Source organism: Aspergillus oryzae, chromosome 1, assembly GCF_000184455.2.
Source record: "Aspergillus oryzae RIB40 DNA, chromosome 1".
Taxonomy (NCBI): Eukaryota; Fungi; Ascomycota; class Eurotiomycetes; order Eurotiales; family Aspergillaceae; genus Aspergillus; species Aspergillus oryzae.
Genome location: NC_036435.1, coordinates 4966289 through 4978888, shown reverse-complemented (window position 1 = coordinate 4978888; position 12600 = coordinate 4966289). Strand labels below are relative to the sequence as shown.

The window sequence follows — 12600 nt, the reverse complement described above, 5'->3', positions numbered from 1 at the left end:
TCCACTTAAGGGTTCTGGAAACCAGGGTCAGGAATGTGATGCAGATGTTTTATTGGTAGTTGGATTACGGAGAATAGTCAGATTTTCGTATCCAACTCGAATGATCGATAGTTTCCTTAACAGGACATAGTATGTTTCACTCTTGAGATTTTACCACAATCATTTTAATAATAGGTTTAGGAGTCATCGTCACATAAGGCAATATTCCTAATTAGGTTTAGACCTTACATAATACCCCGTACTAACTCTCCCGCCTACCTGAATAGATTTTTGACTGGCAGAATTTAATCTCAATGGTGTCTGGGAGACGAAGAGTGTGTGGTACCGCTCTAATGGTTTGTACCGCCTATATTAAATTTGTTTTAGCCCAGCACTAAGATCTTATACCACCAGATCGATATCTACCTTAAATAAATAGAGATTAATTGGCTTGGCGTATACACTGTGGGTATAGAAGAGAATGATAAAAGAGCCATTTCTTACCTATATAGGGTCTCATGGGACATCGGATATGACGAATCCAGTGATACCATGGATGCTTATAGTTCTATATACAGATAAAAAGGTCTGCAATGCGATTCAGAAAAGAGGGCGGTCTTACTTCAGGCAAATATTTGATTAGGCAGAGTTGGGCATCGTGTGGTTTGAAAGGATGGCCTCATCGCAATCATATGTACAGATCTACTCCGGGGAGACGTATATGAAAGGGGTAGGGTGATAGAAGGTCGGCAGATCGGTGCTAAGCGATATTTATGATAACTAGAATGGCTGATCGAGTCGGAAATCTCTCGAAGAAGGCAGCTGGGCTTCTATAATGAACATGTTCCATGTGCGTATCCGACTGGCCCTCCGTTACTCATACAGGACTAGATCTATCTAGTCCAGAGCCTTTCGAAGCTCCTGTAGCTTCGTCTATCAGGAATACTTTCAAGCTTTTCCGGTAGATACCAAATCACCCATGCGGTCAGGACAACTATCATTTGGTATCCATCGAATGCATAAGATGGCCATTCATTTTCCACAAGGAAGACAATTCCGCCAGCCATAGTCAGGCGCATCACGTTGCGCCCGAAGGCAATGATGCTAGTTGAGAGACCGAAAAGTTGATTCTACATTTTCCAATTAGACAACAAACCGTTGCAGGCCTCTGTTGGATAGCGGCATTATCATGACAATATTGCCCGCGAAGATAAATCCCCAGAATATAGCCTGGCATATATAAATGGCAATTGTTATCTTGGTTCCGGTAGCGATTGTGGCAATCGATGTAGATGCGACAGTCATGATGCCCCCAATAGCCTGGAGTAGGCCCAGAATGATGTTACGGCTAGGCTGAGAGGGATCTTCCCCCGTATTTTGATAAAGCTTGAGCGAGTTTTATCTGCGTCATGTTGACGGAAAACATAATCAAGGTCGGCCCTAGTAATAAAAAAAAAAACGATTAGACGCCGTATGCCGCTCGGTTACAGACATCCAGTGTAGAAAATAAACGAGCCGTATATCCTACTAGCTGAACTAGACGCGAATTTTGAAATAGAGTTTTGGCAGCGAAGGTGCAAGGGGCCACCTACAAATAGCTCCAAGGACGAAGAAGACGCCATACCAGGTCTTGACCTGGATAAGACGAAATCACAGAACGGAGGCTATGCTTGAGAAAGAAATCACAGCAACAATGGCAAGTGCTGTGGTTGGAGTATACTCGTACAGCGCACATTTTGTTAAAGTCATGATGCTGAGAAACGTTCTGTAAAATCAACGTAAAAAGAGAGCGTGTAGTAATTGATGCAGAAAGTCCCAATACTGATGCCTTCATTAGAAGGATATATAGGGGTTAAAATCTAGGCAGTCGCATTGAATATTTCAAAAGTATAGTTCTTCTAGGCAGCGGATAAGAATATATTGGGTTGACAACAATTGGTACTAGTAGTTTCAAGATCGTCAGCCCCGCTCCCAAAAAAGCCTTGCAGACACGCCATAGTTGAGTCTACTAACCAAACCTGAAATGATTCAGGGACCCATACTATTCCAAATGGGATCAGTTTAGGCCCCTCCCCGCTGCCATACTATTATGTTGGCTTTAGGGTTTACAGATCTTCCGTCGTATTCGGATTCGTCTTCGGGTTAGCCTTCGGGTTCAGTCACTTCAGTGTCTTAGCCTGACTCAATTTCTGTACGATCTAAATATGATCTGGAAAGAGGCGTTCTACTACTGAGTCAATAATTTCTATGTGAAATACAATATCACACAGTTGCGCCTGGCTATCTTTAGCCTCATGGTTAGCAAAAGTCGTACGATTGCCGCACACTGCATATAAATAGCGCTACTCATTTTACTATATTTTGGTACTATCAATTGCTTCGAACGACCATCTGCGTTGTGCGACTCGAAAGGATGCTTCAAGAAATGAGCACTGCGGCGTTGGTAAACGCCAAATCTGTCCTAATAGCCACAATCTCAGCGGTATTTCTCCTACGTAAGCGAATAAAGCTTCTGCTAACAATGAGAAATCTAGCCAATTATCTACATGTTAGGCATGGCCATCTACAATGTCTATTTTCATCCATTGAATCGGTTCCCTGGGCCGGTATCGCATGCCATTTCTCGCATTCCATACTTCTATCGTGCAGTTCGCGGTACACTTCCGTTTGATATGCTCAAATTGCATGAACGCTACGGAGATATTGTTCGTATTGCTCCTGATGAGCTTGCATTCTCTCACCCTGATGCTTGGAAAGATATCTTTGGCCATAAGAATGGAGAACCGGAAATGGCCAAAGCTGCGTGGTTCTATCGCCCACTCGATGACCCTCTTCACATTGTCAATGAGGACACTGATGAACATAGACGGTTGCGCCGGCAAATGGCCCATGGCTTTTCAGAGAAAAGTATGAGAGCTCAGGAGCCTATCATCCGGAAGTACGTTGACCTCTCACTCGAGAAGCTCCATCAAAGCTGCAAAAATGGCAGCCTGGTGATTTTGGATTGGTATAATTTTACAACGTTCGATATCATCGGTGACTTAGCATTTGGAGAGCCTTTTGGGTGCTTGGAAGGCTGCAACTATGACCAATGGATCAAAGGAATTTTCAAAGGAGCATACTTGGGCTCTTTTATGCAGGCGTTATCATTTGTTCCTCGGTTGAAGAGCACACTCTTGTTACTAGTCCCGAAATCCATGCAAGAAGCCCACCAGGGACACAAAGCGTTGACAAAGGCTAAGATGCTTCGTCGAGCCGCTATCACAGAAAAACGTCCAGATCTTATTGACGGCTTGCTGAGGAATAAGGATGAACTTGTAAGTCAAGTTGTTGCCCGTGCTTCCTGACTCCTTGGAGATTTCACCTAACTTAAGTTTGGCTAGAAACTTGGCCTTGACAAACTGATTGCCAATGCCGAGATTTTGATCATTGGAGGGTCTGAGACAACTGCATCACTCCTGAGTGGAGTTACCTATCTCTTGCTGCAGAATCCCAATGCCTACGAGACGTTGAAGAACGAAGTCCGTTCCAAATTCAATCATCAAGAAGAGATCAACTTGATCAGTGTCAACAAGCTGTCATACATACTAGCCTGTCTTGATGAGGCATTGCGCATGTATCCTCCAATCGCCAATGGCCTTCCTCGTGTTTGTCCAAAGGAAGGCTCTTGGGTTCTAGGTGAATACATACCGGGGAAGGTAAGTACATATTGAAACTTTTATTATTCAAGCTTGGTTGGAGCATCAGTTTAGAAAGTGCTTACCTGGTAACATGTACGGATACAGACTGTTCTATCCATTCACCAATGGGCCCTGTATCGCCGCGAAAAACACTTCAAAGATCCCAACACATACCACCCGGAGCGATTTTTATCGAGTCCAGAGTTTTTAGACGATCGCCGTGATGCATTCCAGCCGTTCCATACCGGTCCAAGGAATTGTTTAGGGAGAAAGTATGTGTTGCACGATTCCTAGTGTATTGAATATCTACTCACAGATGACATAGTCTTGCATACAGCTAAATGCGTCTCATTCTAGCTCTTGTTATATTCAACTTTGACATGAAGATTGCCGCAGAGAGCAAAAGATTGGATCAGACAAAGAAATTATCTGATGTGGGATAAAGGGCCGCTGAAGGTATATTTGAGACCAAGAACTAGTATATAATGTATAATAATCAATTCTGCCTCTGTGTCTTTATATAAAACCAGCAACCCAAAGAAAGATTGCTCTGCGTGATTTAGACACGAAGGCTTCGTCCCGCTAATACAGAGCTACATTAATACTTCTTTTCGTAGCCTATACAAAATTCTCACACACGAATTTAGAGTCTCAAAATCAAGAGGTTAACGGAAAGAAAACGAACAGGGTGACTTTGAATCTCATAGACAACAATATGGGACCGATCGTGAGTGAGGTAACCTAACAACTAGCCTACACCACGTCTAGCAGAAAGATCGACCAGCATCAAGAGCGGATTGATTGGTGACCGGAGACTTTTACTTATCTCACAAATGGTCAAATGTAGCTCAACATACCATAAGCCATCTCAGTGCTGCAGAACAGAGACCTCCCCATTGCATCTTTCAAAGGTCCTGCTCAAGATGCCGAACTGGCTTCTCTCGAGTTCAACTCACGTCTTGTCTACACGAATGCGTGTACGTGCACCGAAGTCTTGCTCCTTTGATTAGCCTTGTAAAAATTCCTCGGATGTGCTCGGACTGACCAAACTAAACATCAAACTAACTCAGCGATGATCTTTCCCTGTAGGGTGATTAGTTAACTCAGGTCCGATTTTAAACCCAAATACGACTCTCCTTGATCATACTTTCTATAGTTAATAAGCTATGATATTCGGGTTCGCGTTCGGATTGGATCATGTACCCCACTTTTATGGTTTCATACTATCTTCCTATGTATGTCGTTCTTAAGAAGAAGCCTAGCTTCCCCAACTCCACAAAGAAGATCACAATTTTTCGTTGAAGCCTAACGGCAGATTAATGGACCGGTACGCCAATCAAACTGAATCGAACGAGGCCATAATCATTGGAACCTGTCTAGAAGCAGGAATTTAGGCTCCATAGCTCCATCGGTGGATACCATGAGACTATCAGAGATCTCCTGAAGATTTGTCAATCTTTTAAATAAATAGAAGTGTTATGCCTCTTGATTCAATCGACTTGTCGCTTTCCAAGCAGATCCTCTTCATATTGATCAAGACAACATGAAACTCTTCTATCTCGCCGGACCTTTTATCTGGTCTCTAGCATCTGCTAGCTTGAGCCCTTCTCCTTCGACGACAGGTTCTTCGATCAGCACGCCCAGCGGTAACGTGCAGATTACCAAGAACGAGCAATGCGCATGCAGGAAACTCACCCAGTCCTTTGGACGCAGCGTGATTCTGCCTGGTCAGAAAAACTATACCCAACAAACTGTTGATGACTACTGGGACATTCGAGCCGTTCTTTCTCCGGCATGTGTATTCGTACCTGACACAGCCGATGCAGTTGCCAGTGCTCTTCAGATTTTCAGTGCATGCAATGCTCAGTTTGCAGTTCGTGGTGGCGGTCATATGAATGTGAGGCTCTATTTCCGATTTCCAACGTGACGGGCCACTAACCCGATTCCAGTACCCCGGTTCTAACAATATTGACGGTGGCGTTCTTGTTGCCTTAAGCGGGTTGGACTCTTACCAGGTTCACAATGACACGATTGACGTGGGCCCAGGTCTGACCTGGTATGATGTTTACAAGGCCCTTGCGCCCTATGGGCGTGCTGCTATTGGTGGGCGCTTGAAAACCATCGGTGTCCCCGGTCTAGCATTGATCGGAGGTTTCCATTATTTTAACAACAAGTACGGTTATGCCATGGACAATGTTGTCAGCTACGATGTTGTTCTTGGGAATGGCACTCAGGCTGTAGCCTCAAATGTCTCGCACCCCGACCTGTTCTGGGCGTTGAAAGGTGGTGCCAACAACTATGGAATTGTTACCAAGTTTACCTTAAATACCTTCGATATTCCTCAGATTACCACCAGTATTCAAGTGTTCAACGAGACCTATTTTCCTTCCTTCTTTGAGGCTATGTGCCACTCTGCCAGCGTGGACGAAAAAGACCCCATTGCCGCTGGAATGATCGCTACTGTTGCATACAATGCGACTACCAAGGTTGCTTCTGCCTCACTCCTTGGTGTACAGGAAGGCGTCAGCAATCCCCAGTCCCAATTCGCCAACTTCACCAAGATCCCTGCAACGCAGCGGATTAACAACGTGACCACTCTAAGCCAATGGGCCGAGACACTTGATTCACCGAAGCAGATGTTTCGGTAAGTTCCTTGCAGCCTGGAATGCTCATATTCACTCACTAAGAGATAATAAGTGTCATGTTCTCCCACAAAACCATGAAACCAGATCCTGGCATGCTCTATTCCATCTATAAAGCTTGGAAGGCCGCTGTCGACGATATCTCCGATGTTGAGGGCTTATACCCAACTTTTGTACTCAATGAGATCACACCAAGCTCTCTCCGCGTCGCCCAGACCAATGGAGTTGGTAACGTTTGGGGTCTTGAACCCGAGCCTCTTATGAGTGAGTTTAATCCATGACATGCCCCGTCAATAAACTATACTTATGTGGTACTCTAGTTTGGCAATTCAGCACTGGATGGGCCAACGCCCAAGATGACCTGCGCGTTGAGGCCTGGGCCCGTCAGCTGACAGAGCATCTTCACTCTATCAATCGGGAAAAGGGCCTGGCCTCGGAGTTCATCTACATGGGCGATGCTGGTGAGTGGCAGGACCCTTACGCGGGTTTCCCCTATGAGAATGTGCAGCGTATGCGTGACATTCGCGCTGCCTACGACCCCAAAGGGATCTTCTCGACTCTCAACTGGGGTGGTTTCAAGCTGGGACTTTAAGTCCCATGGAAAGTTTTTCCTGAAAGGCAAAGTCGCTAGTACTCACTAAACATGTAGATGCAAGAGAAAATCGACATGTTGTGGAATTAATAGCAATTTGAAAGTACGATTGCAATGAGAAATTATTCTCAAGCGGCCGTTCTCGGGCCCTTGCCCACAAGCTGTAGTTTTGCCCAATGCATTTTCGATATTGTGTTAATCAATTATCACCTTCCCACTATTCCAACAGCGGCTCAGACTTTGTGAAGCTCTCATCCTATATAACATTTATTGGCCCGTAGTATTGCTGGCTACACAAAAACCGTAAAAGTCACGCTCAACCCATCAGCATCTGAAGCCAGATCTCCAGTGTCCAGTCATGATCCTTCTGTCGGAGACACAACCCGAGCGTGTCTATAGTTTCATCCTAGCTAGTCTCGCCTGTTCCTCATCTGTGAACAAAAGCAGTCCATTCATATAACCGATCACCCAAAGTGCTGGATACCGCCAGTGGAACCATATAGGATGGTCCGAGGCCCCGAACCATCCCAAGTGTCTGTCCAGGTTGTAACAGAGATATTGACATGTACTGGGAACTAACAACGTCAAGATTCCAGTGAAATGAGCAGCCTTCTTTTCGTAGTAGTGGTCCACAATGAAGGAGTTTATCAGGTCGCCCATAGTTCCACCCATCCCCAGGGGGCAGAACACAAACGTCCACATAACCTTGTACAAAAGGTCGCGCGTGCCAGTCATGCTGAAAATACCGGCGGCGAGGGAAATGGCTTCGATGAAAAGATAGCTGAGCCAGAAGAGGAGGAATGGACGGATGTACGGCGCTGTCTTGTAGTCGTCTGGCGTAGTGGTGATTAGTTGATATTGAGCCATGGTGAGGGTGGTTGAATGGTAGGTAACCTCTGTACAAGTGAGGATATCGTGAAGTGAAGAGTTCAGATGCAGGTAGAACTTTAGGACGGGGTAATTATCGCTACTTAAATCGAACTATTATATCTTCCTCCACCTCCACTATCTCCGTACCAACTTGGATGCATTGTACAATGTAACCGAGGTGTGAGGAGTTACCTGTCCATGGTGAGCGATCTACTGATTAGTGATCGTTCGCTATAGTGCCAGAGAGCCCTTTGAAGAGGCTATAGGTGTGTTTCATTACTGGCTTCAGGTGAACAATTACATGTTCACTGCAGCTTGATCGTATTGTTACATGGCATCTACCGAGGCCGTCAATAATCGATTTTGGCACTTTGATCGGGCAAGTACTCACGAAAGCTAAGAATCAAGCGTCCGCTCATAATGGCCATATTGACTTTCACGCTGTAGAACCTCGGTTTAAGGGTAGTCTTAGAATATTCGAAAGTGCACCGGGTGAACAACCCTTTCGTGCCTTACACCAATGCAGTGCGACTTGTGTGATTCAGTCTGATTTGATTCGACATGACATTTCCTGCCTGTAACGACAACAGTCTAGTGTCGAGGGCAGTCTGGTGTTGACTACATCCCTGTGACAACTGCAGTCTTGCGTCGACAGCAGTCCAAGAACAACTCCCGTCCCACCAAGGCCGCAACCCTTTGACGACGGAGGTCGAGGAACCACTTCAGGTTAGTAACCCTTGCAAACATGGTCCACTAACTGGCCTCAGACTTGACGACAAAACCCCGGGCGTAACAGGAGCCTAACTCTTTCATGGCATCTATACCTCAAATGCGGACATCTGATAGGCTTCGTGACTGACTCAGATGTCAATTGTACCTCAGCAAATGCAACTTACAGCGCATTACCTTCGACGCTTCCACATGTCAATGAGAGCCCCTGAGACTGGTCTAGGTGTGAGAGATAATGTCATGGCCTGATATTCCACAAGGTCAAAAGATCAAATAATTCTGAATCTACGATTCAGAATGCCCTGGTCAGACCTATATAGCTAGCCGCCGTTACGATAATCTATAGGCTGATATACCTAACCTATAAATTATAAGTTTAGATTTTAGATCCAGTGTTTAAACCTAATCCATAGGTACAGGTTCTATTATTAGACCCGAGCCCGACCCATAGCGAGGCCTAAATGATACATACACCAGAGTATCTAAAATAGTTTTCCTTAAATACAGTTTCTTTCGAAGTATACCCTCTCTATTACATATACTATTACTGTACTCCCTTCAGTTCACTACTTATATTGCCAGAGGGATTATTATTTAAAAGAAGTCTCACGGGCCTTACTCTGTAGTTCGATTTATAAAATGTAATATAGTAGACAGTTTAATTAACGGTGGAGGACCGTGTTCTAGTCTCCACACTCTACTCCACACCCGCAGTTATCGCCATTGGCATCTGGGCTAGCTTTGTGGGGTGGCCAGCCAGCAGTGATCAGTTCTATGTACCTACTTATCTGTCTTTTTGGTATAAGGCAGTTCGGGCATGGCCATTTTGCGCGCGGCGAGGCTCATCGATCTTCTAGGTGATCAGCTGTCGATGGCTCTTCGAAGCAGATGGTTAGATGAGGATGGCCTTCCGATATGGCTGGTCAACCCCTATTCAGGATTTCTGGCTAAGCCTCGGGAGACACAGTCTATATTAAGACATGCTGAACCCTGTGATTCGGAGCTCTGCAGTCCAGTGTCTGAATATTCACTGTAGTACTCGGCGCTCTCTTTGAGAACTCAGGTCAAGTGCGTGCGACAACAATCAGCGGTTTAAAGTATTGATGCGTCTTATGGTGGAAGCAATGTAACTTTTGGACAAAATATCTCCATAGGTTATTTGAACTCATAGCTGCTACAATGATTCTTCAAACCTTTCCAGTTACATAAACATAAGGATAACTTTTCGTACACTGCTAGCTTTTGGTAATGGCAGTGCAAATCCTAACTTCTCAGTTGTTTGCATCATAGTCCTTAATCAACAACATCGACTTTTTCGGAGTTTCGGTGTATGCTTCTTTCCATCCAAGAGCTTTTCCGGGAAATTTGTAGAATGCTTTCACATTCTCCACGTCAGAAGGTTGTATCTGAGGCGGGAACTCATACCCCATCACCGAGAGCGGGTTACGTGGGCCAATTTGCACGGTATAGTTGTCTGCTTCATCCTCCAGCTCTGGCGCAAACTCATGACGGAGACCCAAGACGTGACCAAGCTCGTGCAAGAAAATATTTTTCAGGTACTGCACAGTACCTGGTTGGAATGCTGCATTGTATACGTTAAGCACGTTCAGGTCCTTCTCATTCGGGAAAAACGCCTCGGCGAGGACTCCATCTTGATTGCCCGCGAAGGAGAGGACAAATGCAGCATCTTCAATTTTAGCTACCCATTTGAGTTGCACGCCTAGTTCAAGTTTGTTCCATTCGTCAGCTGCTTGCTTTAACGCTTGGGCAGCGATAAGTGCCAACTCTGGCTTCGGATACCCGTTTGCAAAGGCCGCAAAATTGACGGATTTATCGGGGCCAGTCTTCCAGCGTGGAATAATCTTCCCAAGTCCAACCTGAAGTGCCGCTGTGTGGGCACTCCCTTGGAAAGTTGTGGGTATGGGTTTCTGCGTCGCACATGTGTATTTTGCCGGCACTGTGGTAGAAGTGCCGGGTGCTGGCTTCAAACTTTCGAGCTGAGAAGCGCCAACGGTCGAGGGGTCAAGGGTCTGTAGTGCCTCGGCGCCGACAGCTTCTCTTAGTTCCTGGTAGAAATTGACCCTGGTAGGGTCAATAGTAGGTTGTTGGTGGGACATAATGAATGGTTTGGGTGGGCCAACTGCCGTTCCGCACCAGTGTTTCTCAATGTATTCCAGTTCGGTAAGACAGTAGTCAATCGTGGTTACCTTGTCTTGTTTAGATCAAAGACTGGTGGATTGAATTAGCCCCTGAATTTATACTCAACAACACACCAAGTCGTCACCTGCGACAAAGATGCTTTCCGTCATGGTGATGCTCCCAGAGACTCCCCATACACTCCAGACCCATCCCTGGGATCTGAGAAGGTCACACCACGAGTTGTCAGCTGAATGTAGAGTATGACTTGGCAGCGAGGAGGAACCACGGATAACCGAACAACAGACGAAGCTGGTTACCGAGTTGCAGTCGGATGACCGACGTGCGTCATCTGGCGTACAAGAAATTGACGGCTGTCACCTACTTTCGGGCGCTAATTTCAAATTAAGCTGAAGGGAAGAGGCTGAATGCTCGGTCCCTCTGTGTCAATAGATTCGTAGTTTTAGGTGCCCACCGCAACTGGATACCTAGGGTGGTGTGGCCGCTGTTTGAGGATTCATAAGGAGCCTAGGGGCATCGCTATTGTCTAAGGCTGTACTATGTTGGACTCGCACAAACTGTGTGGGGCTGAATTGCTCTGCCCTTGGGGGTTCGTTCGATACCAACCGCGCGGACAACATTTGATTCATCTTTGGCGGAAGCGCATTCCTAGTCCGTGCGCATTGTATGCCATCTTATTTGCGGGCTGAACTCACGGCCAAATAGTGAACTACCAAACCACGGTTCCGGCCCGTTATATGGTGCCACTGTCAGTCCCAGCTTTTTTTTTTTTTTTTTTTTTTTTTTTTTTTCAACCGAAGAACCAGGCGAAGCGTCCCAGAGTCTCCGTGTGGTAGCACATCATGGCGCATCCAGTACCTAGATTAACGCGGCCGCATGCGGCATGATCTGATACCCAGACAGTGCTTTGATTGGTGGTATGTTACATCATTGTAGTTAGATTTCCACTAGTCCATCTTAACCATAATTCTCCTGTTATATGTTGAGATTGATCATGAGGCTACATTGCCGGTGCCCAATGGGTCTTGCGAATACGAGGTACGCTAGTCCCAGCAATGCCATATGCGGAAACCATTCTAACCCTTACAAAAGTATGGCGAGTATGTTCGACTTGCACTTGGATTTTCCATGGACAGCCTAACTAAGTATCCCTGTAACGAGTGCGTTCTAGCCCGTTCCACATCAATACAAGCACGTTATGCTGCATATAACAAGTCCACATTGGGGAGCGAACGAGCCTAGAACATCAGCTACACACCACCGTGGCATAGATCATCATATGTTCTCTGAACCAGTTACTTGAAAAATATGGGCATGGGGATTCAAAGCATAGTTTGAATTTTAGAACACTGGCTTTCAGTCAGACGATGTTGTCCAGACGCATATTTAAACCTTATTAAAGGTGAATGTCTACTTTGACGGGGCCATCAAATCCTACTATTATCTTTCAGTATACGACGCCTTGAATTGTTGACACTCAGTTAAAACTCAAGACGTTTCTTTATCGTGTCCTCGCAAGATGTCAGGCCTGGAAGTGATCGGCAGCATCACTGCTGTTATATCTATAATCGACGCCTCAGTTAAGATCTATGACAGTACTCGGAAGGATATTAAGCTGTCTAAGATACTTGATACTGTTGAAAGGAAACTATCGCTTATTCTTGATATACCAAAGATCTACAAGAGTAATCTAGAACCGAGTAAAAGTACCATGTCCGAGGATGCCTGCAAAGTCTTGACCCAAGCCACAATATGCCATAATCAGAGTTCAAATAAGAAACAGACCCTAATGTAAAGCAACAACTTTAACCTCAATGTCCGCCGGCTTCGGCAGCCCCGAAACATCAATGCTAGTTCATACAGGGTTCTGCATAATATACTGCTTGTACACCTCATTAAACTCGTCATAGTCATCATCGATCCTGGTGAAGATAACCTAGAAGTTTATTTA

General features: G+C 45.5%; 4 protein-coding genes across 4 annotated transcripts; 2 read left to right on the top strand and 2 right to left on the bottom strand.

Moving 5' to 3' along the window:
- Nucleotides 1–2404: 2404 nt before the first annotated feature.
- AO090005000553 (cytochrome P450) lies at nt 2405–4669 on the top strand (the record flags this gene model as incomplete). The annotated part of the gene is made up of 5 exons (XM_023234051.1): nt 2405–2461; nt 2514–3296; nt 3363–3677; nt 3765–3931; nt 4507–4669. The coding sequence occupies 5 exons, from the start codon at nt 2405–2407 to the stop codon at nt 4667–4669; spliced, it is 1485 nt and encodes a 494-aa protein (XP_023089004.1).
- A 533-nt stretch (nt 4670–5202) lies between these two features.
- On the top strand, nt 5203–6893 carry AO090005000554 (FAD-binding oxidoreductase; the record flags this gene model as incomplete). The annotated part of the gene is made up of 4 exons (XM_001817551.1): nt 5203–5556; nt 5609–6303; nt 6357–6565; nt 6622–6893. The coding sequence occupies 4 exons, from the start codon at nt 5203–5205 to the stop codon at nt 6891–6893; spliced, it is 1530 nt and encodes a 509-aa protein (XP_001817603.1).
- Nucleotides 6894–7286: 393 nt separating this feature from the next.
- On the bottom strand, nt 7287–7760 carry AO090005000555 (uncharacterized protein; the record flags this gene model as incomplete). The annotated part of the gene is made up of 2 exons (XM_023234050.1): nt 7287–7428; nt 7474–7760. The coding sequence occupies 2 exons, from the start codon at nt 7758–7760 to the stop codon at nt 7287–7289; spliced, it is 429 nt and encodes a 142-aa protein (XP_023089005.1).
- A 2003-nt stretch (nt 7761–9763) lies between these two features.
- Nucleotides 9764–10609, bottom strand: AO090005000556 (uncharacterized protein; the record flags this gene model as incomplete). The annotated part of the gene is made up of 1 exon (XM_001817553.3): nt 9764–10609. One exon carries the CDS (start codon nt 10607–10609, stop codon nt 9764–9766), a length of 846 nt encoding a protein of 281 aa, XP_001817605.3.
- Between the last annotated feature and the right edge of the window lie 1991 nt (nt 10610–12600).